This window comes from Ipomoea nil, unplaced genomic scaffold (assembly GCF_001879475.1).
Source record: "Ipomoea nil cultivar Tokyo-kokei standard unplaced genomic scaffold, Asagao_1.1 scaffold2165, whole genome shotgun sequence".
Lineage (NCBI taxonomy): Eukaryota > Viridiplantae > Streptophyta > Magnoliopsida > Solanales > Convolvulaceae > Ipomoea > Ipomoea nil.
Window position 1 is genome coordinate 124,021 of NW_017618593.1, and position 27,715 is coordinate 151,735.

The window sequence follows — 27,715 nt, forward strand, 5'->3', positions numbered from 1 at the left end:
TGCCTTATGGTTAAGCCCAAATTTGTAATTCCAACCAGGCCCATTAGTACATAGGCTTTACTGCTCTAGGGATAATCTTGCCCATCATAGTAGTTCAACCTTAAATCCAAACACACCATTAGTCTTCATAATATTGGGGGAGAACAATATTTTTAGTCTCTCAATTATGGTGTAAACTTTTTCTTTTTTTTCCTAAAGCCAGTTTAGTAACATAGTTAGCTTATAAGTCAATTTTGACTTATTTGATCACTGTTAGCTGTTTGACTTGGTTAAATAATCAATATGATGTTTGATTAATTGGTTTTTTGTAACAATTTATTGCTTCAAATTTAAAAAGCTGCTCAAAGTAGTTTTTTCGATAAGCTTTTTGAGAAAGTTATTTTGCATGTAATCAGTTATCAGCTAACAATTAATTTACCAAATACTTTTCTACAATCAGCTAATGCTATCAATTAGTCAAACCCACTAACCCAATCAGCTAACAACTATTTACCAAACACCTCCTAAGTCTTTCATCTTATAAGTTCAACCTTGAATCCAAACACACCCTTGTCTTCAAAATATTTAGAGGAAAAATTGCAAATTTTTTGTCCCCGAATTAGAGAGAAATAGCACTTCCTATTCCCCAGTTATTTTTGTAGTCACTTTTCATCCTTTTGTCAAGTGATTTTTTTTTTTGGTTGACGTTGTGAGTTTTATCAGTATTCGGTTAAAAAATCACATTGCTGACAATTAATTGATAAAAAAAGCCACTTGTGACAATTGAGGCACCATAAGTGAGAAGAGTATATTTGAAGGAGTGAAGGACAAAAAGTGTATGGTCCTTATGTTCAAAATATAAATTAAACGGGGTTAGTAGCTGGTTCAATTATATCCAATTGGATTTTGGGAAAAGTCTAGGTAAACGCTGTCGTTTCTTGTCTATGATCACAAGATCAACATCCCGTGCCATCAATTGATATGGACTATGTAGTATTTATACTTATTATATTTTTATTCTTATAATGTAACATCATAACATCCATCCAATACCATCAATTGATATTAAATAAATATTTATTATTTTATATTTATATTTATTTATTTATTTATATAATATAATGCGACATTTCAACGTGTAGTGTTATAAGAATGTTGAAACTCATATATCAATTTATTCAAGGGTGTTATTAGCAAGTGCTCTAATAGTCTAATAGCTCTAATCAAAGTGTATTGTGAACAAAAAATTGATAAAAGCAATTGATTTATATATAAATCAAAGAAAATGTTCATTTTTATTGTTGGTGTATAGTAAAAAATAATCTCAACATAAATCAATGGAATTAAACTTGAAACAATTCTCGAATGGATGTGTAATAGAATAAGGATAAAAGAATCAACTCTTAGTTACTTGAGGTGAATTGAAAGCAAGGTTTCATTATAATTTCGGTAAAGGAATTAACTCTTCTTTTTTTTTTTTTTTTTGAAAATAAAGAGGTGAATTGAGAGCAATTTTTCATTATTATATATAACTGAATCTTGAGTATGTCATGAGGGTTGAAGAGCCTATGAGCTCAAATAGCTTGTTCTTTCAATCTTTTTGATGATCTTGACGAGATTTTGGTAGAATTTCAGTGTAATTGTGGTGAGAATATGAGACTCAGATTATTCCCTTCTTTGATATTTATTCCAAATTAATAATTAAATCTTTAAGATAATATAAAAAAATATCCAAAATGAATCATACCGCTATTATGTCTAGGTTCATGATCTCAAAATATTTTGCATTAAAATTAAAATTTAAAACACATCATAATAGATAACTAAAAAATCTCATTCTAAGCATTTCCTTTCTTCACAGTATCTTATCAAAATATTCTATTATATACTTTTAGTTAATATATTATGTATATTTGCTTATAATCTATCATTCATGAACTAACTCAGCTACCCGTGCGAGTATATATTATGTATATTCAATTATATAATTGAATGTACATATGTTAACTGAAAATACATAATCTGAATCAAGGTATATAATACCTATATGACGTGGGGCCAATCAAGGATTGCTTTTTTATCTCACAATTAGATTAAATAAATCAAATTGTTGAGTAATTTGAGGCAAATTATTGTGTGGACCATGATCCACATAATGTTATATGGACCATAACAAAAAGTACATTATTTTTGTACTGAATGTACATTATACAATATAATGTACACTCAGTACAGAAATAATGTACATCCCCTGAATACAATGTATATTATTTTTGTATTGAATGTACATGATTTTACAGTATACAAAATATGGTCCATACAACTTGTGTGGACCATGGTCTACACCGCAAATTATGATGTGCAACCGTGTGCAATGGTGCACACGGTTGCAAAACGACACTGTTTACTGTGATGGAGTAACGGTGCCATTTAGGGCTGGGCACTTCGGGTTTTGGTTCGTTTTTTTTTTTTTTTTTTCGATTTCGATTTTAAAAAAATTAAACCATTCGGTTTAAAATAGAGTTCGGTTTCGGTTTGAAAAGTTCAGTTTCGATTTGGTTCGGTTTTGATGGATGTCCACTATTTGAACGTTTCCTTTTTTGCCTGACCGATTGTTCAGTTGGCTCACTTGCAGTGGCACTTGAAGTGTTTTTTTTATGACAATATGAAGAATCATCCATCTTTAGTTAATATTTAAAAAATAAGAATTATTAAAACACCAAATGTTGGGAGTTACAACTTAGAGTTGAGATCTGAGGACTTGAGGAGTTAAAATTATTAATTATTATAATATTTATATATAATACTAGCATTTTGTAGGCGTGATGCGCAAAAATTTATGCCCAACATTAAAAATTGATAAATGCAAATAATTACAAATTATAGTTCAAATTATATTTCGCAATTTCTTAAAATAGTACATTTTAATTATCGAATTTGAAAACTATAGAGATGAACAAAATTTATATTTTTTTTTATTAATAATGTAAACAATTTTGATATAATTTATACTTTGTTTTTACAATAAATAAATAATATCTATAATACTAATCTAGAACCCGGTCACATATATTGGTGCGTGTGTGCCTTTATATATATACACACATATATGATTTACTATTCATAGAAATTTAATTAAAATATAATCAACAATTAAAGTAATTATATAATGATTTTAATAAAACGATAATTAAAGAATAGGAAAAAGATCTCATAGATAATTAGATATAGGTGTATGATAATAATGATAGAATCATGAAAGTTTTAGAATTAAATAGTAACGGTGTTATAATGGTATAAGGGTATTTTAGTCTAACAAGAATGTAGTAGGGACAATTTTGTCCATTATAATTGAAGTGTACAACATTTAATAAACAATGTATACCTTTATTAATATACAAATGTAAATATTAATACAAATGTAGTTATAACTTAATGGTTAGAGTTCTTGATTTCTAACTTGGTGGTTAAGGGTTTAAACTTCACTTTAGACATTTAATACATTACATATATTTATTATTATTAAAAAAAAAAAAAAAAAAAAAAACGATCGGTTTGTCAGTGACACCGTTTAACTCCACCAATCAAATAATTTTTTAATTTTTTTTTTACAAAAACTCCAATCGACGTGTAATTATAATACATAGTGCAAGTCTGAATATATAGTTATGAAGTTATGGATATATAGTTATGAAGTTATGGGTATATAGTTTTGAAATTATGAATATATAGTTCTGAAATTATGGATGTGTAGTTATGCAATTATGGATATAGTTCTCTGTGAACAAGCACTTTAAGAATTCTGAATATGGAGTTATGTAATTATGAATGTCTAGTTGTGAAATTATGAATATATGGATATGAAATTATGAATGTCTAGTTGTGAAATTATGAATATATGGATATGAAATTATGAATGTGTAGTTATTATTTCTGAATGTACTGTTGTCAAATTATGAATATACAGTTATGTAATTCTGGATATATAGTTATGTAATTGTGGATATATAGGTATGAAATTATGGATATATCCTACTATTTGAATACGAAAGGGAACCGACTAACGCCGTTAACGACAATCCGAATGGAATTTTTTAAAAATAAAACGGCATCATTTTGCAACCGTGTACACCATGCACCACAATATAACGATTGGGTCCACACAATAATGATAAACAGAAGCAATTCAAATACTAATCTAATTAGTATGCTAACATAATAAATAACAATGGCCCATTTATAATATCAAATTTCGGTGCCTAAAACTTCCAAATCAAGAAGTAAAGGCAATCTAAATGATTTCATATGAATCTCGTGGCTAAGAAATACTAAAATTTGGGAATGGGAAATCGTAAAGAGATTGGAAAAAAGTCAATGAATTATAGGTGATGATGATTAGTCATATGGTCGGTTTCGCACGTTTTTTTGCCACGTTTATGTTTCATCTCAAACAACTGTAGTCCACTAGTGGTAGCCCAAATTTGTAGGGCCCAACCGACCATAACTCCTATCACTATATCCACGTTGCCCCAACCATCAAGCCACCGCAAATTATGCTCTGGAATCGTATAATGGTAAACACGAGTCTAAACGGTATCGTTTTTACAAAAAAAAAAAAATTAGTTAATGTGCTATTAATGATATTTGCATTTTATATTCAGATTATGAATTTATATTTATTAAATTATGAATTTTCTGTTATGAGATTATGAATTTTCAGTATGTAATTATGAATTTTCTGTAAATTCATAATCTCATAACAGAAAATTCATAATCTCTTAACAGAGATTATGAATTTTCTATTATGAGATTATGAATTTACATTTATGAAATTATGAATTTTCTGTTATGAAATTATAAATTTACAGTTATTAATTGTGAATTTTCTGTAAATTCATAATCTCATAACAGAAAATTCATAATTTTATAACAGAAAATTTATAATCTCATAAAATAATATTCAGAATTTCATAACTGCACAATCATAAATCTATGTTTGTACATTCATAATTTCTGAGTGTTGAAGAAGCTTGCGCGAAGAGGAAGTGAAACCGCGAAATGTGAAAATGAAGAAGAAAAGTCGCGTTGTTAATTAAAAGAGAGAGAGAGAGAAAAAAAAAAAAAAAAAGATAACGGTGTCGTTACCGTTGGAACCGTGTTCACCATGGATGGTGAACATGGTTCCATTGCATAATGATTATCAAGCCACCCACTCAAATAAATATTCTTTAGGTTGCTTGCAAGAATAACTCAATTAGTTTTTAAGTGATAAATTATGAACAATGACATAGGATCAAGCACTTACAGTTGTAGTGTGAGTGCATCACCCAATGTTGTGGGTGTGAGCGCCGCTGAGCCACCGTGAGCTCATTGTGGGTATTTAGGCCATTGAATCACTGTGATTTATACATCTATTATCATGTTAAAATTGAGGTGAAATTTCACTTTTGTGGGCAAATAAATATTTTTCTTTTACAACTTTTTTATTATCTACTTTAAATCATTATATCTAAATCTACGTTGTAAAGTGAATCATTAATATACTACAAATAAATATATATTAGTGATCCACCTTATAATGTAACTCCTATCAGTATATCCACGTTCCCCAACCATCAAGCCATCAACTCACATAAATCTCATTCTTTTTCAACTTTTTGTTATCTACTTTAAAAAAGTATAAACTAAACCCAAACCTTTTAATAAAGAGTCAGCATCTAATTAGTTAGTCAATGAGATACTATTGCATTTTTTGTTTTTTTTTTTTTTTAAATTTATTTGTTTACTTCTTCTCTTGGCGAATAAATGTGTTAATACAATAGATGACTATGGCTATGTTTGTTAAAGTATATACCTTATTTTAGGCTACAAACAAATTATAAGCTCTATTTGATAAAACATTGAGAGTTTAAAATAATAGTTTATTTTCAAACGCTTCTCTAAATAGCGTTTCAAAATAAATGACTACTAACTTTTAAGCTTTCAGTTTTAAGCTATGTATGCCAACCAAAAGCAATGATAAGCGATAGTAGAGAAAGCCTCACACATTATAACATGTTTTCCTCTCGGTAAAGAAATAATGTGAACATATTACACATGAGGATATGAAATCATGCAGAATATAATTCAAGAAAGTCTACATATCGTAAATTTTTATTATTGATGAAGATCTAATACTCTGAGTAGCCATGTAATTAAATTTTAATCTTCAATTTGAATGCACAAACAAAAAATTTGTTGTAAAGATTGGGGGTGGATGAAGGGGGGAGGGAGAAGTCGGTGACGATGCTTTTGCAAAGACACCCGTGAATTTGCTTTTAAAGTAATGATTACTCAAAAACACTTCGGTGGGCTGGCAATTTTCAAGCCAAAAAAATTGATAGGCTTTAAAGTCCATCTCACTGACATATTTTGACGGATCTAATCATGCGATATGTAGTAACAAGTGTTACTCCCGATGGAAAAGGGGTACAAGTCTAGAAGGGGGAGGTGGGTGAATAGACTTTTATAAATTTTAATTTTTTTTCAATGATTTTTAGCTCAAGTAAACTTGAACTTAAAAACAGCTTGAGTAACACAATGGAAAATAATTTGTTACCCCTTTTTAATTTACTTGCATGTATTTGTTCTTTTTAAATCTTAGATTTGGTTGATTAAGTACCGAAATGTAGATAGATGGATGGATTTTAAATCGTAGATTTGGTTGATTAAGTACCGGAATGTAGATAGATGGAGAGAGAGAGAGAGAGAGAGAGAGAGAGAGAGAGAAAGAGAGAGAGAGAGAGAGAGAGAGAGAGAGAGAGAGAGAGATTTAAGTGGTTCGACCAAACTCAATCTACGACCACTCTTCTCCTTAAACCCCAAGAATTTTTAAGAAGACGGGGGTTTGCGCACAAACATAGCACTGCTCATCAGACAATAATTCAGTAGGGGTTAGAGTTTGACGACCTAGATGAAGTAGGTGGTTGGTTTGCAACCAACGTTGTGTTCTTTGGTTCTTCATCTTCATCTCTTGAGTTCATCTCGAACTCATATGCTTTGAGATCCCTGAATAGTTAAATGGTGGGCATAGCCTTTAGATCCATGTGATCTCTCATTGTTGTCACTTTCATCTCCCAAGCTTCGGGCAATCCAATGAGTATCTTGAAGCTCACTTTTTTCTGTATGATCTTGTAGCACGCCCATTTCCTAAACAAAAAATAATTATTAAAAAACATTTATTCAACTGAAAATCCGTTAATTCCTATTTCTAAAAATAAAATAAGGACTAAAATTTCTAACATAATTTGGTATCATCAAAATCTAAAAACACTTGTTCCTAAGAACCAACAATCAATACAATATGGCAAACTATATATCAATCGTTAAAAATAAAAACATTGATATTATATTTATAATTATACTTACAAATACAAGAAAACTTCAAAAGAATCACTCATTTTACATACAATAAAAATAAAATAGATGTCCCAAAGGTGTAATCAAGTGGGTGAAGCATGATTTTATATTTGCTAACATCCTATCGGTTGAGTTTATCTCACATGTCTTTTTAATGCGATTTATCTCTCATGTGTGGTTTGTGAATTATCACACAGGAGCGGGGTTTATCCAATATGCACATTCGAGTAATAGTTGGGGGTTTCCCTCATCACCAAAATACTTCATCCGTCCCATTTTATGTTTCTTGTTTTGACTGAAGTTATTTTTAATTCAATTTTTCATAATGTTAAGTTTAGTATGAATATATAAAATTTATATATTTAGAAACTACATTAACTGCACTATTAAATACAAAAAATTAAATTTAAAAATAATTGAAAAAAATACCAAAGAAAATATGCAAGGAAGAAATAATTGGTTTAACGATAAATAGTAAACATGACAAATAAAATGAGACATGATGAGTAATAAGAATAATAGCTAGAATATTATATCATAACTTGTGTAATTGATTAAACAATTCACAGTTTCTATTTTAGTAATTTATATTTTTATGCTTGACAGTGTTAAGCTTTTTTTAGTATATTATATTTATTGTTAGACAATAAAATTAAATTTGATTCTTATGAAACCAATCTTCCATAAGATGTGTCCGGTTCGTATACGGTCATACAGAGTACAGACTACAGAGTAGTATTCAATGACATGTCATGTTACTCCATTGTCCGGTTCGGATACGGTCTTTTTTAAACTATGAGTTTTTTGTTTTTTTTTTTTGTTTTTTTTTTTTGTTTTTTTGTGGCAGTATTTGAAATAACTCAATTTTTTCGTCTTTTAACTATACAAATTGACATAAATTATATATTTTGTAATAAGTGTTATAATATTAACATTCACTCACTATTACTATTACAACTTGAATAAATAAAAATATATATTTTCTTAGTACAATTTTCATCTCGTGAGTAATTTACAAACTATTACACAATTGCATAGTTTCAACACTTTTGAATAATAAGTGTGAATTTTCCTCGTGATCTAAAACAAATTAAATAAAAGACCACTTTACAAAATTGTTTTAAAATTATGTCTCTTGGAAATCAAAAAAGCCAAGCAAAAACATTGATTAAGAGATAAGCATGATCATGGCTGTATGTGACTATGAAGCTCCAATCATTTATGGCAATAAAGCCAAGCAAACTGCATCTAATAACCTAAGTGACATGTCATGTATTGTGATCCATCACACTTTTTGCTGTGCCAACTGCCAACTGCCCATTATTTACCAAATAATATTACATATACTCCAAATTTCTTCATTTCTTTATATTTTTTGACAAAAGAATTCTTTATTTTTTTACTCATTGCATACTAGTGTATTCTGATTTATCTATAAAAAAATAATACAATTTTTTATTAATTTATTTTTATTTTATCAATAAAATCACGACACATGATAGAGAATTTACTCAATAGGAGTCCATATACCATTTTCCATATTTACCCACCAAATTGTTCCCAAAGAGTTAGATCTTCTACTTCCTAAATAATGAGTGATGAGGGAAGATAATGGATTTTGTAAGAAAGAAAAATAACAAATCTGGTTTTCAAAAAAAAAAAAAAAATCTTCATTTTTAGACTATACATACATCATAAATTTTCCTCAATCGCGTATTACTATAAACAGTATAAAATATGTCTAATCAACATTCTTGCTAAGAGTACTAGGTAGAAAAGGACTAACACTAACTATGGCTTTGGCAGGGATTCTAGAGGCTCAGTATTAATCTACTGTAAGTTGAGAAATTTAATGTATCCCAAAAAAAAAAAAAAAAAAAAAACAAAAGACTAACATAGAATAATCTATTAGAAAAATAGTAGATGTACTCCTTGTAGTATAACTCCCACCAAGTAGAGACGGAGCTCGTGTGGGGGACCCCTTTATATATGTATATAAAATAAATATTTTTGTTTAAATTGTCAATAGTTTGAGTAGTGTAGTTGGTTGAACTCTATTTTTTAATATTAAGAAAGCCTCTGGTCATAGGTTCAAATCTCATTAACAACATTTTTCTTATTTTCATTTGTTTATTTTATCTCTTTCATTTCTTCCCAAGATAAATATTTTTAGTCTACTATTATAAATCATTTAATTAACAAATTAAATATTCTTTTAGTCTACTTTTTATGAATCATTCAATTAATGTAATATACAAATTTATATTATACTTCATTGTATTCGAATTAATTTAGAAAAACTTAAATTTGATCTAATTAAAAAAAAATTAAATTAAAACGTATTTATGAATATAGTATTATTCAAATTATTTTATCTAATTTATTATGCTTCATATGTTGTCATAAGTATTTTCACATTGTCACCCCACTCAAGTATAATTTTTGGCTCCGACTCTAACTATCGTGTAATATATCAAAAACATTCTATTGTAATTTATAATGTATTATATATTTTTTTTTCAAAAAAAAAAAAAAAAAAAAACTTATTATGACTATAGGATATTTGATATTTTATAATTGACATTTCTAACTTTATTTAAACTTCGCCCCCAATCACAATACGCCCTATTTTATTAAGCAATCAAAATATCAAAATATGACACATTATATAGAGTAAAAAATGAGAGTAGGAAATAGAAGTACAGATAGAGTTAATCAATCTATTACTCCGTATAACATTACTAAATAACTGCAGAGTGAGCTACCGTCACTAATCGGGGTCCCCCCTCCCTTAAGGATCTATTTGGTTCGCAAAAAATATTTTAAGGGGTGCTTACTAGAAAGATGAATTTCATTATTTTGTTGGTGAAAAAAAAATTATTAGAAATATTGATTCCATTGTTTGGTTGGATTGAAAATTGTAAGGAATAACGAATATAATGAGATATATGACCCTACAAAACAACAAGGGTAAAATTATCAAGTCATCTCATTTTTGCTTCCCAACTCCCATGGAAAACAAAATCACATGTCCTACACTCCTACCAAAAATTTTGTTTTCCTCACATGTGAGGAAATAGAAAATGAATTCCACGAACCCTCCACTTGAAGGAAAATATTGTCCATGAAAAAACTTTTCCATCCAACCAAACATCCCCTTAGATTTAAAAAATAATAAAAACACGAAATATCCAGAATCTGAATTATGACATTGTTGGAGCCCACATATTATATTAAGAACCATCTTCTATACATGTGTTTGGTTTTATTATATACGGAGTATTTTGTTTGGTTGGTCCATTAGACGTGGAAAGGTAACTAGTTAGTGGTGTAATATAATAATAATAATAATAATAATAATAATAATAATAATAATAATAATAATAATAGATCAGACATACAAAATAATCCTCTGGCATCATATTATTTGGAGGGTGGAGCTGATAAGATTTGAGAGTTTCCGCATCCAGGATGGAGGAGCAGTATGCAGAAAGTGCAACGACGATAGCCATGGCGGGACAAGCTGAAGAAGAAGAAGCTGAGAGAGACCCAGAGAGCAACTCTCTGCATCAGCCTCTGCTCCTCAAGAGAAACCTAACGCTTTCCTCCAGTCCACTAGCCATGGTTGGAGCCAAGGTTTCTCACATAGAGAGTTTGGATTATGAGTAAGTTAGTTACTACTTACTCTCACCTACCCCCATATATATATGGGGGAACTGCAAAATTGTGTTGTTGATTCCTTACCTGTTGTTGATTTAGGATCAACGAGAATGATCTGTTCAAGCATGATTGGAGGAGCAGATCAAGAACCCAGGTTTTGCAGTATGTGTTCCTGAAGTGGACACTGGCATTCCTGGTAGGACTTCTCACAGGAATCATAGCCACTCTCATCAATCTAGCTGTGGAGAACATTGCAGGCTACAAACTTCTTGCAGTTGTTGACTACATCGACAAGAAAAGGTCAGTGAAATATATATATATATATATATATATATATATATATATATATATATATATATATATATATATATGTATGTTCCAAAAACATTCTGAATTCTGACCAGCAGACACCTGCAGAGAATCAGTATAAGAGTGGTTGATGTGATGCAGGTACCTGATGGGATTTGCATATTTTGCTGGGGCCAATTTTGTGCTCACATTTGTAGCTTCCGTTCTCTGTGTGTTTTTTGCACCCACTGCTGCTGGCCCTGGAATACCTGAAATCAAGGCTTATCTCAATGGAGTGGACACTCCCAACATGTTTGGCGCCACGACACTCATCGTCAAGGTACGTACCCGGCCTGTTGTTGATACTACAATTCTGTGTGAAACAAACACATCAATTCAAGAAGTTGCAGTTAACAAATGAGTGGTAGTTGGAAGTAAAAACCAGATCTTGAAGCACTAGAAAGTTGTGTGGTGTATGTATGTATGTATGTGACAATGACATCTTAACCCCACAATCCCAGAATAAGCGAACCTCACTCGATGTTCTTTGTTTCAGTTTACCATACCATACCATGATATAACTATATAGTAGTATATACTGCAACTTTTTGAGGATGGTTATCATGGGAATAGGAAAGTTAGTGGAGCAACAGTTTCAGGTTTTTGGATAAGTAGTGGATTGGCAGTTGATTTTAAATAAGACACTTTATTCAAAGTTCAATAGATGAAAAGATTCTAAGACATATCAGCAGTAGAAATGTAGTAAGTAATCTTGTACCTTTTCCTTCAACTTCACAGATTGTTGGAAGCATTGGGGCAGTTGCTGCAGGCTTGGATCTAGGAAAAGAAGGGCCTTTAGTACACATAGGCAGCTGCATTGCTTCCTTATTAGGGCAAGGGGGCCCGGATGATTATCGCATCAAATGGCGTTGGCTGCGCTACTTCAACAATGATAGGGACAGGCGAGATCTCATTACCTGTGGGTCATCGTCAGGGGTATGTGCTGCTTTCCGCTCCCCAGTTGGAGGTGTGCTCTTTGCACTGGAGGAGGTGGCAACATGGTGGAGGAGTGCTCTTCTGTGGAGAACTTTCTTCAGCACAGCAGTGGTGGTGGTGGTACTCAGGTCCTTCATGGAGTACTGCAAGTCGAGCGACTGTGGGCTGTTTGGCAGAGGGGGGCTTATCATGTTTGATGTGAGTGGGGTGAGTGTGAGTTACCATGTAGTGGACCTCATCCCCATTGCAGTGATTGGAGTCATTGGTGGACTCTTGGGAAGCCTCTACAACCATGTTCTCCACAAAGTCCTCAGGCTATATAGTCTCATCAATGAGTAAGCACCCTCCCTCATCATCAAATCATCTTAATATGCATATCTATCAATTGTCAGAAAGATGTGAGCATATATATATATATATATATATATATATATATATATATATATATATATATAAATATATATATATATATATATAATACACTTCATAAGCACAATTTTGACTTGTAAACTGTTGTGGTGCAGGAGGGGGAAATTGCATAAACTTCTTCTGAGTCTAAGCGTTTCGCTTTTCACCTCTATCTGCTTATATGGACTTCCTTTCCTTGCGAAATGTAAGCCTTGTAATCCCTCACAGGAAGAGTCGTGTCCCACAACTGGAGGAACTGGGAACTTCAAGCAATTCAACTGCCCAAAGGGGTATTATAATGACCTGGCCACTCTTCTGCTAACGACGAATGATGATGCTGTGCGCAACATATTCTCCATAAACACTCCCACAGAGTTCAATATATCATCCCTTATTATCTTCTTTGTACTTTACTGCATCCTGGGACTGATCACTTTTGGAATTGCTGTGCCATCTGGTCTGTTCCTTCCAATCATACTCATGGGCTCGGCTTATGGTCGCTTACTTGGTATTGCGATGGGAAGATACGCGTATATTGATCAGGGGCTGTATGCTGTTCTGGGTGCAGCTTCCCTGATGGCAGGTTCAATGAGGATGACAGTCTCCCTGTGCGTCATATTTCTTGAGCTCACCAACAATCTCCTCCTATTGCCAATAACAATGCTTGTCCTTCTGATTGCAAAAAGTGTAGGAGACTGCTTCAACCCAAGCATCTATGAAATAATACTGGAACTGAAAGGCTTACCCTTCCTGGATGCACACCCTGAGCCATGGATGAGAAACATCACAGTTGGGGAGCTGGCTGATGTGAAGCCACCGGTGGTTACACTGAGAGGAATTGAGAAGGTGGGGCGCATTGTGGAGGTCCTCAAGAACACGACACACAATGGGTTCCCGGTTGTAGATGAAGGGGTGGTGCCTCCTAGAACAGCGCTGCCGATTGGGGCAACTGAACTTCATGGACTAGTCCTGAGGACTCACCTTCTGCTGGTGCTGAAAAAGAAGTACTTCATGAGTGAAAGGAGGAGGACAGAGGAGGCAGAAGTGAGAGAGAAGTTTACCTGGATAGACTTGGCAGAGAGATGGGGGAAGATTGAAGATGTGGCTGTAACAAAGGATGAAATGGAGATGTATGTTGACTTGCATCCTCTTACCAACACAACACCATATACAGTAGTCGAAAGCTTGTCAGTCGCCAAGGCCTTGTTGCTGTTTAGGCAGGTGGGGCTCCGCCACATGATCATTCTACCCAAGTATCAAGCAGCAGGGGTCAGTCACTTCTCTCATCCTCAACAACTTCTACTTCTACTTTTGTTATGGTCTAACCTGATTATACTTTGCTGCACTGCAGGTATCTCCAGTTGTTGGAATCTTGACCAGGCAAGACCTGAGGGCACACAACATTCTGAGTGTGTTCCCTCATCTAGCAAACTCAAAGGGAAGTAAAAAGGGTAACTAACCCTTCCTCTTCTCTCCACTCTCATCTTCCATTCACCATTTAATACGTACTACTCTTCTTTTTCCAATTTTTCATTCTTTCTCAGAGATCACAAGCTTTGCTTTTATCATAAACTTTGAGTGTTACACACTGTCAAACAATAACACATTTCATAAACATATGCTGCCTGCTGGGTTGTCTTTGGAAATCTTCCCAACCTAAACCATCCATTTCTGCTGCTGCGTGTCATACCTCTTTTCCTTGCAATTAAATAACACTTGTCTATTTCCTCACCTCTACTTTAAAGCTTCTCACACATTGTAACAAAAAAATGCTCATGAATACCATTTAGTTGTTGAAGAATGCAAAGAAATGGAGGAGGATGCAATATTATCAAGTGTCACAACTCCACTCTGTTTTGAGGGATGAATCAAATTTTCAATCCCTCAAAAGTGTACACATAATAAATATTATTTCAGGAATTAATATGATTGTACTTGGTTCCAAGTGCTCATTACACAGCCATTTGTTCAACCCAATAATATTGTGCACTGGGTAAGACAACAGAAAATAATTATTTTTGCTTTCACAAACCATTCTGTAGTAGTAACACACAGTTCACAAATATTCACTTCGTTGTTAAAACTTCAAAACGGTTATTGGAAAGTTACTGTACTGGGTAAAACATCAGAAACAAATCAGGTTCATAACAGCAGGAGAGAGAGAGAGAGAGAGAGAGAGAGAGAGAGAATTGATAGTAGACTCGCTAAAGCTTCAGCATAGGTGCAGGCTGGAGAATCTCTCAATCATCAGTACCAAAGTAACGATCACCAAACTCCCCCATACCTGGAATGACGCGGAATTCTTCATTCAGTGCAACATCAATCTCCGAAGTTACAATTTTCAGTGATGGGAAACGCTTGCAAACACAATGTACTCCTTCTGGTGCCTATACATACAAAGACACAAAGAGCAGAGTCAACAGATGATAGAATTACCTTAAACTATAAATGGTTTACAAGTCATCTGTTTTAGAACTGACTATAAACACTTACAGAAATTAGGTTTAAGAAGATAATATGGGATTCTGGAACTCCTTTTTGTATGAGCAGCTCAATCGCCTGGTTAGCAGAGTTACCTTTATTGCACAATATAAGAAACATTTCAGACTTAGCGAAATACAAGGGTGGAAGTAACCAACCAAACCCAAATAGAATATATATTGAGAAGAAAATGGGTAGTTAAGCACAAGCACAATTGCATATTGACATCAATGACATGATTGATAGTATGAAAGAAATTGTCACCTGTAGCAAGAACTGGATCCAGAAGCAAGACATGACGTTCTGATATATCTTTTGGGAGTTTTTCATAAATAAGCTGTTCATAATAAAAATACAATATAGTACCACAAATCAACCATGCTATCACTTAGACTTGTAAAAAATGTAAAGCAAAATTACGTTATGAGTCTACTTAAATTTACCTGTTTACCATTGTCACCATCACGGTGGATCAGAATTTTGCCAATTTTTATCCCCTTGCAACAAGCACGCAATGCATTCTCCATACTTTCACCACTGAAAACAAATAAAACATTAAAGATAAGAACTGCGAAATCAATTCACAGGAATTCTCAGCACAAAGCACAGAAACTGACATTGGGAATCAAACTTTCACCCAGGACTGAACCAGGTTGAATAGATGTAGAAAGTAACAGCTCTCTCTCTCTCTCTCTTAAAAAAAATTATAATTTACTATCTTTTGATAATTGGTATGCAAGGAAATCGTTGTACTACATTTTTATTTCCTTTAACTCATGTTATCAACAGACAAAGAAAAGCCTCCAACCTTTCAAATTAAAACCAATAATAACAATTTAGAATATCATTATTCAGTATTCATTATTAACCTGCGAATGATAGATACCCCGCATAGTTTCTTGCAAAAGTCAACACCAATATATACTGACCCTGAAATTCAATTAAGATGTTCAAGATTTCAATCAGTAAATGATTCAAAATACAACAGCAAATACTAGTACAAGCCATTATAAGCAGAAATTTTTATCCCACAAAAACAAGTGTCCAAATTATCAGTGAGAAAAAGTAGAAATGCTTCTATATTGCAATCAATGGTCACCCAACACACCTGTTGGAGTGACTACCTGCTTCTCTGTGAAAGGTAAGTGGCCAAGACCGTGCTCCACAACCTATTAAAACCGTATAGTAAGGGATACAGCATGTTACTTAGACAGTTTATTTGGTGTCATATTCTAAAGAGTCTGAAGAGTAGATCACCAAACGGATTAGCCGGTCAGAATAAAAAACAAAATCATGTTTGGAGATGTCCCTATCTCGGATCAAGGTGTGCATTCCTCTTATCTGTAACAAGAAGCATGCAAATATGCTTAGCTTCATTGTTATGCATGTATACTAAAGAAATCCTTAAAAGAAAGGTAGATGTCTAATTTACTATATAAATGCTTAAGAATGCAACTGAATTTCTCATTCAGGAAAATTATTCAAAAACATGCTTCCAGTTTTCCTCTCTTTTTTCATGTCTACATGTATTCTCCCAAAGCTAGAATGAATGTCTTACCCCCACCATCTATAACGTGTTATATGATAGTTTGTTGAAAACTTGAGGCCATTTCAGTCAAGCTATTATTCTTCTCTTTTTCAGTTCATTGTTGTTAAGGCAGACTTTCAAGGCGAGGTGCCACCTGACCGCCTAGGCGATGAGGAATATACATATATATATATATATATACATATATATATATATATATATATATATATATATATATATATATATATATATATATATATATCAATTCATAATTTAGCATTTTAGCATATTCTCAAATCTCAACAATAAGTACTAAATTATGCAATAATTTAGCATTTCCATCCTAGGTCTTTAGATTTAGCTTTCCTTTTAGTATCCGTTAATGGATCATAATTGGGGTTATTTTCATTCTCAGCCATAACAAAGTAAACAGCCACAAGGCAAGGCTGGGAGAAGGTGTGTGTGTGTGGGGGGGGGGGGAGGGGGGGGGAGGGTTGTTAGCTACGTATTAGTAGGGTTGTTTTTAAAGGCCAGGCGACTGGTCTCCACTGACTAGACGCCTAGGCGTCGCCTTAACAACAATGTTTCAGTTATCCACCACCTTAAAATTCTTAGCAAATTGAATTGTGGTAATATAACACAAAATTAAAGGCATGCACATTAAGAAAAACAATATAAAAAATACATACCTGGAATGTTGACTGAATAACATACACATTAGGATATATTTTGCAGAGATCATGCTGACCAAGCTTTGTCCTAATATGTTGGACAATCAAATCAACAGCAACATGGTTTTCACCTCCCCTGGGTATGATAACATCAGCATATTTCTTTGAAGGGAGAATAAAATCATCAAAAGCAGGCTTGACAAACTTCGCATACTGCATAAGAAAAGGATAACCATAAGATTTGCCAGAATAAGAATAATTTTCTTGCTTCATGCCTTAAAAAGAGAATCGCAAAACCAAAGGTCATATAATGGAAGTTGCTTTTATCCTCATAGTTGCAAATTATGATATAACATTAGGAGTTGAATAGGAAATTATAACTCTACAAAAATTGCCTTTCTTGTTCCAAATTGACGAAAGAGTGAAAAGGCAGTTATTGGAACATGTTACATGTCACAAATTGCATATTGCATTTGTTCAAATTTTAAAAGCAAACAACTTCAATACATTTGTAAGCATTATACAAGGAGTCTTGAATTCAAGCTTTGTGAATTAATACTTGAGAAAGTTAAAGCTTGCCTGCTCAAGAACTGAGCTTATATCTCTACCCCTCTCAACAGTGTCACGCCTTATTCGACGAGCAAGCCTTACATCAGCATCTGGAAACAATTATCACAATTAAAAATAGTGAGAGGTTTTCAAGGACAAAATATAGCAAATATATAGAACAATATTAACAATAGAACCCCTTCAAAAAAATATTAACAATAGAACACACCAAAAGTATCAATAGTTTGTGTGGCCTAACACACTAGGTGTTTGGGCTTAGTAATGTCAAGCATCAGTAACTGAAAATCCATAAATGACATTTCCCATGTCAGCATTTAGCAAAGAGAAAACTAAATGCAGCTGAAGAATTATGTAACTGTTGTTAAATCAAAGTACAACATCAGCCGATCTCTTTCATCTTCTCTAGCAAGTTCAAGTTTGTTGGAACTCAAAAGGGATATGTACCTAAAAATGAATTGAAAACATACTAGGTAATACAAGTAATGCTGACAAACATCTAATAGTCAAATCTATCAACTCTTTATGATTTTTTTTGAGGTATTAGAGTCTTCAACTTATTTTCAGCAAGAAAGAAAATTTAGCTTGGCTTTTTTGGAAAACAAAAAGGCAAAACTAATGCAGGGAGTCAAACCTGTATCAACAAAAATCTTCATATTCATCAAATCGCGGACACGCGAGTCATGAAAAACAAGTATTCCCTCGAGGATGATTACATCAGATGCATTTACCTGCAGCTCAACAATATTAGACTACAAGCAAATGAAACAAAAAAAACATAATAAAAGACAAATCAGATGCATCCTTCACAACCCAGGGAACCTCAAGCATGAGAAAGTGTGCATTCTTTAGAAACCACAAACTCAAAATAAAATGAAAATAATGCGCAAGTGTTAGAAAAATTTATCAAGGAAATGAGAATTATTTTACATATAAGTATAAAATTCTTTTGTCTCTAAAACCAATATGCAATACCATTAGAATTTCAAAATACATAAGGAGAATAACTACATAGACATTAGTCTCATCTCCCACCTAGTATGCAAAATATAAAAAAGGGGAGCACCGAGCACAAACACATAGAAGGTAAATGAAGAAAGGGGGTACCTGACGAAAGCTATCAGAAGATCTTTGGTGTGCTTTGAAGTCATATATTGGAACATGGACAGCTTGACCTGCTTTGAGCTTGTCTACGCACTCTACAAGCTGCTCAGTGTCAAAAGCATCTGAGAAGAAAGAAACTTACTCTAATAGATGATGACAACTGGAAATCATATTAATAGGTGAAGTTGTGAATATCACGAGTTGAAATACTAGTGTACATAATTAAAAATTGAAAACCTGGATGGTCAAAGTTATACTCATGGACACGCTTTAATTCTTCAGGTGTTAACCCACGGTAGAAAGAATCCTACAATATCACCAAAAGTATGACTTAGCAAATCCTCTGGCCTGCTACGCATTTAATAGGTATAAAAACAACCTAGCATGTATTAAACAGGTAGCCAGAAAATTTTCCCAGACAAACAGCTTACTACTGCACCTCCAACAAGTAGCACTTGTCTTTAGGGAGGAGTGCAAACTTGTGGTCAACTACTGTTTTACTCATACTGATGCACAGACTGCAATTCTTGCATATCAACAAATCTATTTCATATTCCATGCAAACTAAATGGGATACTATGTTTGATGAACATCACAGTTTTGTGAATTTTGATGTTACTAAAAGTTATTACAATAAGCAATTAAACCTGTAATGAACCGCCTAAATTTGATGAGATTAGTAAGCAAATGTAATAATTGAAAATGTGATAAAATTGAACACAAACCTGATTGACAAGCAGAACGCGATGATCATGTAATTGTTGAATAATCATGTCGCACACCGTGGTCTTCCCAGAAGCAGTACCTCCAGAAACTCCTGCATAACCCTCGAACAACAAAAATAGAAAGATAATCACATTATCCATAAGTCCATAACTCAATCTGCTTATACACATTATCCAAAATGATCATTGGCTACATATACTGAAAAAAAAAAAAAAAAAAAAATAGTAGATACAGAATATAAAGTATCCCCAGAAACTGTTACAAATGCAAAAATTACTAAAATAAATGAGGAAATAGCAAATTGTACCAATGACGAAAGGCTGCTTGAGGACGGAGAAATCGGGAGGAGGAGCGGGAGAAGAAACAAAGGCAGTAGGAGGAGTAGTGGTGGAAGAGCGAGATGTAGATGAGGCGGATGAGCGGAGCCCGTCGAGGCGAAGCCCGGAGAAATGTGGGCCTGACGCAGCTTCCATGACGTAATCAATCGCCGGCGTCTTCTTCATCTCAGATATCTGCGTCTCTGAAATGATATATAGGGACGAGACGGGTTAAGAGAGTTAACATCGTGTTCGGTTACAAGTTGGAACTTTTTAGCAGCGATTTTTTTTTTTTTTTTCCTCTCTCCTTACCAATTTTAAGAATTCTAGGAGAAAAAAAAAATTATTTTAGGATGTTGGCTTGCGAGCAAAGCTAACCTAATATACCCTCCCTACAGAGACAAAATCAGAAATTCGGTTGGGGGCGAAGTCGTAGGAACAGATTCATAAAATTTTTCTAATAAAAGCAAAACATTAAAACAAAAGAGATAATTAAAAAAAATTAACTAAGAAATATAGTTGTAAATATTATTGGATATGGGCGAAAAATAAAACATATCAAAACTTTATAAAAATATTCATAACAAAATATGAAACATAATCAATTTGATAAAATAATTTGAATATGGTAGGATATATCCTGACCGACATGGCTCGGTTTCTCTTGTTCTTTGTGCAAGTTTGACAAGTCGGATATTCTTATAGAAGACGGTCGGACCCGACTGGTGGACTTCCCGACCGACCACCTTTGCCACCCGATTAGCTACCCTTGTTAAGGATCTCGAGAAGAGGCACGTGGCAATGTTACACGTTGACAGAGAGGGCTCGCGGGATGGTGACGCGTGGATGCTATGTGGGTTACATGCCGGCCGCCCGGAGCTGTGTCTCCGGCCTAGCGGCTATAAGTATGGGGCGGACTGTTGGTTACGCTTACCTGCGCAGGAGACTGATGTCCATGTGGAAACCGAAGGGCAGCCTCGATCTGATCGCGATAGATAACGACTTTTTCCTGGTGAAATTCGGATCGGTGGATGACATGGCGTTTGCTAAGTTTTAAAGGCCTTGGATGGTGATAAACCACTACCTGATCGTGCGTGAATGGGACCGGACTTCGATCTGTTTGACGTGTCGATGAAAAAACTTCTGGTCTGGGTAAGAATACCATGCTTACCGGTTGAGTATTATAATTTTGTTTTTCTCAGAAAGCTCGAGAACAAGGTTGGCAGGGTGATACGGGTGGATCAAGCAACCAGTTTGGTGTCCCGCGGCATGTTCGCAAGGATTTGTGTCGAAGTCGACCTAGCAAAACCACTGATATCCAAATACACATACAACAACCGGGTCCGACACGTGGCGTACGAGATATTACATCTGGTATGTTTTACGTGGGGTTTATATGGTCATCCTCCTGAATCTTGGCCCAAGTCTAGAGCAAACACGACGAAATAGGAGGGGATGCAAGACGGAGAGCCAGATGCAGTGATTCAACTGGCGAAACCAAACTCGAAACAGCCAATCCAGATTGGGACCGCCCCTTTTGGTTCGTGGATGATCGCCCCTGGGCATAGAAGGGGCCCAAACACGAGGACTTCGGAGCGAAACCAACGTGATATGGGACCCCGACAAGAGGTAAGTAATGCGCACCGGGTTTGCGCTAACAGAGATTCCAGGATTGCACCACTTGCGAATACTGTTGGGGAGGAGGACATTACGGAAGCTGCACAAATGGAAACGGTTGTTGCACCAACTGTGACACCCCGTATTTTCCTAAAAATAAATTATAGTCCTAATAGTAAATATTTTGATAAAAATATTTATATAGCTATTTGATTTAAAATGGGCTCGGGTCTACCTATCATTGTGAACCGACACTTTGGTGCCCAAATGCTTTAAACCCAAAAATGATTTTTAGCCTAAAAGTTTACTTGTCACCCTAAGCCCAAAATGTATTTATTTATTATATGTTATGTAAGCTTTGAACCTAAACTAGTCAAGCCCATAAGTTGTATAAATATATGTTTTATAACTATTTTGTGAGCCCAAGATGTTTGGCCTAAAATCCACATTTAGAAATACCCAACCTAAGCTTTTGACCCAAGTCTAGCCTAGCCCACCTTCTAAGTATAGAAACCCTACCATCTAATGTGTGTATGTATGTATTGTATCATCTTGTTCCCTTGAAGCCAGACGTATACCTCTCTCGGCCTAGCTACAATGGCAGTAACACCATGAGCTCCCCAAACCAACAACCACCTCCTTCACCCTCCTTTTCAACCAAACGAAACCCCCTCTCTGTTTACCTCCCTTATCCTCTCTCGGCTTTGTCTCTCCCTCAAGCTCAAAAGAAGACCAGCTGCATCGTCTCCCCTCTCTCGTTTGTAGCAGCCGGCGTCGGCAAGTAGAGCAACAAGGTAGGACAACCGGAGCAGTGTGCGGCTGTGACGATGGGCGAGCTGCGGTCTTTGTTTTCTTCCCCTGATCGACGTCGACGACGGAGCAGCCCCAAGCATGCGGCGTTGAGAGCGGAACTCGGCGTTTCAGCTGAGGCACGGCGGCGACAGTCCGGGAGAGCTCCGGCGAAGAAGCTGTGGTAGTAGTGTCTCCGGCGACCTTTTTCCTTGGTGTTCTAGCAAGAGTAGAGCTCTCCGGCGTTCCCTTCTCTCCCGACGAATCAGAGTAGCGAAGCAGTGGTGGTGGGTGACTCCTTCTCTTCCGGCGACAACGGCGGTGCTTGGAGGAGGTTCAATTCGCCGGCTTGGTGGCAGTTCGTGGTACCGGCGGGTGGAGGGTGTCACGTGGTTCCACCCGCTGTGTCCTGGCTTTGCATGAAGAAGATGAAGAAGAGAGTTGGCAGTAAAGATCGACGAAGAAGATGGTGAGCTTTTGTTTTGGTTGTGTTGTTGTTGTTTTTGGTTTAGTTAGTTTGTTGTTGATCAAGGTTAATAAGTTGTAGCTTAGTGTGGTGGTAAGGGAGTGTTTAATGTTGCAATTTGGCCAAGGTTTGATTCCCCTCTAAGCTTAAGTTTTAATTAATAGGTTTACCTTAAGTTTGGTTATTAGTTAATTACTAGTGTATTTGTGTTGGGATTAAGTTATTAATGGGATGCCTAGCTTAGATGGTTGAGCTTGTGGGAAATTTAGAATGGAACTAGAGTTTAAATCCCTTTATGAGCTTATTAGTTTTAATTAGTACTCTTGTTAATTAGTGAAGGATCGGTTTGATTCACAGGTTCCCGGTAGCTTGGCTTTATGAGTTGAGCCTAAGTTGGCATTGTTTTTGGTTGGATAAGCGATTGAGGTAACCCATGCTCTACAAAATCTATTTTGCTTACCTATATAATGATTTATGTTATGTGCCTAGGATCGCGTCACAGGCCTAAGAACTTAAAATGAAAATGCAGAAGCTTTTCTGGAGTGCTTCTTCTCCCAAAATACATAAGCTTTTCTGGAGTGCTTCTTCTCCCAATCTTTCATATAATAGAAAGCCAAAATACTAATTTCCAAGACATCCCTCTCCAATACATAGGCATCTATTTATATATGATAATAAAGCTACCCACTAACCCACTACTATATTATAACCACCCATGATTTCACTATAAACTAATAATAATAATAATAATAATAATAATAATAATAAGTAATAACAACAATAATAATAACTACTGCAGCAACCTATGCTTGTATCATTTCCCCACCCATCAAAATCACCTTGTCCTCAAGGTGATGTACACAGTGTTGTTCTTTTTTTTTTTCCTTGCCTTCCAAGTTGATATTCTCAATGAAAGAACCTGCGTGGTTTGACCGTGATTAGAATCTGTAATGACGTGTAAAGAGATATTTAGATTGTCGACCACTTCATAACCTAAGGGCTCTGGTTCGACAGGGGAGAATTCGGCAGCTTCGTCGATTACCAGCAAGAAGAGATGCTTGCAGTTATGCGCCGGGATCCATCTCTCGTCGCATTGGAAGTGCAGGCCTTTGGCGCATCTCTGTTTGTAGTCTGCTCTGGACATGCGACGTTGAAAGGGAGGACGGCTTGGGTTGACGGGGTGGCTGCCGGTGGAGGTGGCAGGAATCAGCGCGAGATTCGGCGAAGTCGACGGACCTCCAGAACGCAACGTCATGGTCGCTGGAAGCCGGGCCCCTGTGGCAGAACGCGTTGCCGTACCGGAAAAAGGAAATTCTAGCCGGGTGAATTCTGGAACCACCGTTGGCGGAGCGGGTGGTCGTGGTTGCGGATGATCCGGAGGTGGCGGAGCATGGTCTGCGTCCGTGTGCGTGCGGCTAGTGGAGATGTCCGCAGGCCCTTTGGTAACCATGAACTGGTAGAACATCTGTTGCAGAGAAGCCTGGTCATCTTTTAAGGCTCCAATGGCAGTCTGGAGTTGGTGAACCTCCTCACGCATTGCAGTCTGGAGTTGGTGAACCTCCTCGCGCAGTGCCGTTATCGACTCAACCAATGATTGGTCGCCCATGACGACGGGCTCTGATACCAATTGTTATGTGCCTAGGATCGCGTCACATGCCTAAGAACTTAAAATGAAAATGCAGAAGCTTTTCTGGAGTGCTTCTTCTCCCAAAATACATAAGCTTTTCTGGAGTGCTTCTTCTCCCAATCTTTCATATAATAGAAAGCCAAAATACTAATTTCCAAGACATCCCTCTCCAATACATAGGCATCTATTTATATATGATAATAAAGCTACCCACTAACCCACTACTATAATATAACCACCCATGATTTCACTATAAACTAATAATAATAATAATAATAATAATAATAATAATAAGTAATAACAACAATAATAATAACTACTGCAGCAACCTATGCTTGTATCAATTTATTAGATTCTACATGTGATTTTGCTATGAAATGTGAGTGTTGATGCATTGTCTTGTGAAAATGCATATCTAGAGCTTGTTATTAGGGTTCATGTATGCCATTGCTTGGCTATTCCTTTGATTCAAGTCATTTTGTTGTATTTGGTGAGATTTTGGATGTTTTGGACTTGAACTTGAGCTTGGTGTTGAAAATCCCCGAAGGGATTAATTTGTTCAGGGTTTGGTACCTGCGGGCGGAACGGCGGGCAGTGGCCTACCCGCCGCCCCACCCGCGTGGTACAAGGGCGTGGAATGTTGGTCCTCGCGAGCGGAACCACGGGTTGGGATCCACCCGTGGCCCCACCCGTGGGGTACAATATGTGGCTTGTTGGGGATTTGTTCCCCGTGATTCTTTTGACTCGGTATTTGGTCTTTTGACTTCCCGATGTTCTTTTGTGAAACTATTTGAGTGTCTTCTTGATGTTTCGTATGTCTAGAACTATATGGTAGGATTCTATATAGGTTTTGGTGTCTTGAATCGTGCTAAGTGTTCAACCTTGTGATTCGTTGAACCGTGATGAGTCTTGTGTGTTCTTCAGAACTATGTTTGGTTTATCCGTTTGATAAACATGCTAGTTCGGTGTTTAAATGCTAGCGTGTGTGGTTTGTTCTTTCCTATTGTGGATGATGACTTGTGTTAATCATCGTTGTGGTCGGATTGTGATCCTTCTCTTGTTGAGTATGGTTACATATCTTCGTTGTGATCCGTTGATTGATTCCTATGATGGTGTTGTGTGTGTGTGGCTGTACCTGGGTTGCACGATTAATGGTATGGGACATTAGTCACCAAGGTACGGTAGTGGTCCTCGTGGTGGCCATGACGCGATTATGGAGTTTGTGACCTAAGTGATGGGTTCACGTATTTCTTGGGAAGCATGTGTTGCCAAAATGTGTGATTGGTACCCTCGTGTACTTTTGTTGGTGGAAATTGTTGGTGGTTTGTTGGTGGATGGGGACGACGGTCCTCGGAGGAATAAGGTTGAACTCAGAAGTACAGGAGCCTTGGAGGTAAAGGTTGGAACTAACTATAAGGTTGGGGGTAGCCATAAGGTTGGAACCGGGCATAAGGAAGGCATATCAATTCGTGATGGGTGATGTCACGAAGGCATGTGTTGCTGTTGTGTAATTCTCTATTCGTGAAGAGTGATGTCGCGAAGGCATGTGTTGCCAATGTGTGTCTCTTATCCTCTTGTGTTGTGCATGTCGGGTGATATTCTGCTGAGTGATGGTAGAATACACCTTGAGTTTTTCTTGTGTGTCGTTGTCACATCTTGACGTGTCTTGGGATGTGTTCCCCTTAATCTTGTTGTGAGTGATATTTAGTCTTGTGATTGACTTCTATCTTTGACTTTGAAACTTATATATACAGTATTCCGTTTCGAAATGATTTTGTATATACTACATATCTATATATGCTATTGACATGTATGGGTGGGTTACCAGCATCATTCGCTGACCGGGCGTCGTCCCATGTATTTTATGTGCTTTTCAGGTCCCGAGTAGTGGCGAGCGCGATCTAGTGATGGATAGTGTAGATCCCTCAGACTTTGTAGCTTTGCTATGGGCCTGTGTGCCTTTTTATGTTGAACTTTAGCTTGTGGTTGGCTTGACCTTGTCCTTTGTAGACTGATAATGTTGATGTTCTTGCCTGTGCGTTCACTTTAGTGTGGACGTGGCATAACACTCTTCGTTTTCCAGTTTTTTTTATCTAGTTAGACTTCCGCTGTGCATGCTTATATTGTGGTTAGATATCTTGCATATTTAAGTTTAAATTGGCATGGAAATCAGGGGTGTTACACCAACCACAGTAGTCGCCAGGGACAAGGGAAAACAGGTGGCTGGATCCGGTAGTCCGCCGACGTGACTCCATGCAGAAGCTAGGCAGCAGCGTCCCAACGTCATTGCGACGGAGAAGCAAATCGCGAACTAACCGGGAACATCAAACACACAAAGGACAACAACGGCGGAATCAGGGGACAAGCCAAGGAGGGGAGCCATCACGACGCCCAGATACGTGGCGGAGGAAGACGAACATGTGGTTATTCGAGGTGCGCAAGGGGAACTGGTAATCAACTCCGCAAGGGTAGTTGCTGGGGATGTGGTGGGAGACATACCATCGCCAGTTTGGCATGCCACCACGGAACACCACAGCGATCCTCTAGGGCAGGTTGACGAAGAAGGGGATGTCGTCATGGATCTCAAAGAGATCCCAAGAAGAGGAGATATTGGGGCGACTTCTAGCGCTCCATAGCTTTGCCTGGTTTTGTCGTGTCTTTCTTTATCTCTGTTTGTTTCCCGTCCCCTTTCCTTTTTGCATTTTCTTATGATTAGTCTATTTTGGAATTGCCAGGGCGCCGGAGGGGGGAGCTTCCATCGCGTCCTTAAAAACCTCATCCACATACACAAGCCACACCTGCTTGGGCTTGTCGAACCGAAGGTATCCGGAGATCAAGCGAATGCAATATGTGAAAAACTCGGCTACACGGATTGGGTTAGAGTGGAGGCTGTTGGCTTTAGTGGAGGAATATGGGTGCTGTGGAACAAGCCTGTCGACATCCTTGTTCAATTTACTCACCCACAATTTGTTTTATTGTAGATTAGAGAGCAAAGGGAGGAGCCATGAGGCTTAGCGGTTGTATATGGAAACCCCATGCATCACCTGCGAAAGCGGCTGTGGAGTGAGCTCCGAGCAAATAAACGAAACATTA

General features: G+C 36.2%; 2 protein-coding genes across 2 annotated transcripts; one reads left to right on the forward strand and one right to left on the reverse strand.

Annotated features, from left to right (window-relative positions):
- Positions 1–10,775: 10,775 nt before the first annotated feature.
- Positions 10,776–14,452, forward strand: LOC109149977 (chloride channel protein CLC-b). The gene is made up of 6 exons (XM_019297957.1): positions 10,776–11,042; positions 11,137–11,337; positions 11,488–11,665; positions 12,124–12,656; positions 12,846–13,998; positions 14,081–14,452. The coding sequence occupies exons 1-6, from the start codon at positions 10,849–10,851 to the stop codon at positions 14,186–14,188; spliced, it is 2,367 nt and encodes a 788-aa protein (XP_019153502.1). The 5' UTR covers positions 10,776–10,848; the 3' UTR covers positions 14,189–14,452.
- A 172-nt stretch (positions 14,453–14,624) lies between these two features.
- On the reverse strand, positions 14,625–20,384 carry LOC109149978 (uridine kinase-like protein 1, chloroplastic). Its single transcript, XM_019297958.1, has 14 exons — positions 20,114–20,384; positions 19,806–19,897; positions 19,318–19,387; positions 19,084–19,202; positions 18,611–18,707; positions 17,989–18,068; positions 17,428–17,622; positions 16,468–16,551; positions 16,319–16,379; positions 16,080–16,140; positions 15,654–15,747; positions 15,475–15,547; positions 15,223–15,305; positions 14,625–15,116 (listed from the first exon to the last, which is right to left on the reverse strand). The coding sequence occupies exons 1-14, from the start codon at positions 20,307–20,309 to the stop codon at positions 14,970–14,972; spliced, it is 1,452 nt and encodes a 483-aa protein (XP_019153503.1). The 5' UTR covers positions 20,310–20,384; the 3' UTR covers positions 14,625–14,969.
- Between the last annotated feature and the right edge of the window lie 7,331 nt (positions 20,385–27,715).

Bases quoted from the DNA above. Each gene is read 5' to 3' on its own strand.
- LOC109149978 (XM_019297958.1), bottom strand. From the start codon at position 20,309: ATGAAGAAGACGCCGGCGATTGATTACGTCATGGAAGCTGCGTCAGGC. The intron at 15,548-15,653 runs GTAAATTTAAGT...TATTATGAACAG, and splicing joins ATGGTGACAATGGTAAACAG to CTTATTTATGAAAAACTCCC. The intron at 15,117-15,222 runs GTAAGTGTTTAT...TTGTATGTATAG, and splicing joins TCTTCTTAAACCTAATTTCT to GCACCAGAAGGAGTACATTG.
- LOC109149977 (XM_019297957.1), top strand. From the start codon at position 10,849: ATGGAGGAGCAGTATGCAGAAAGTGCAACGACGATAGCCATGGCGGGA. The intron at 11,338-11,487 runs GTCAGTGAAATA...GATGTGATGCAG, and splicing joins GACTACATCGACAAGAAAAG to GTACCTGATGGGATTTGCAT. The intron at 13,999-14,080 runs GTCAGTCACTTC...GCTGCACTGCAG, and splicing joins CCAAGTATCAAGCAGCAGGG to GTATCTCCAGTTGTTGGAAT.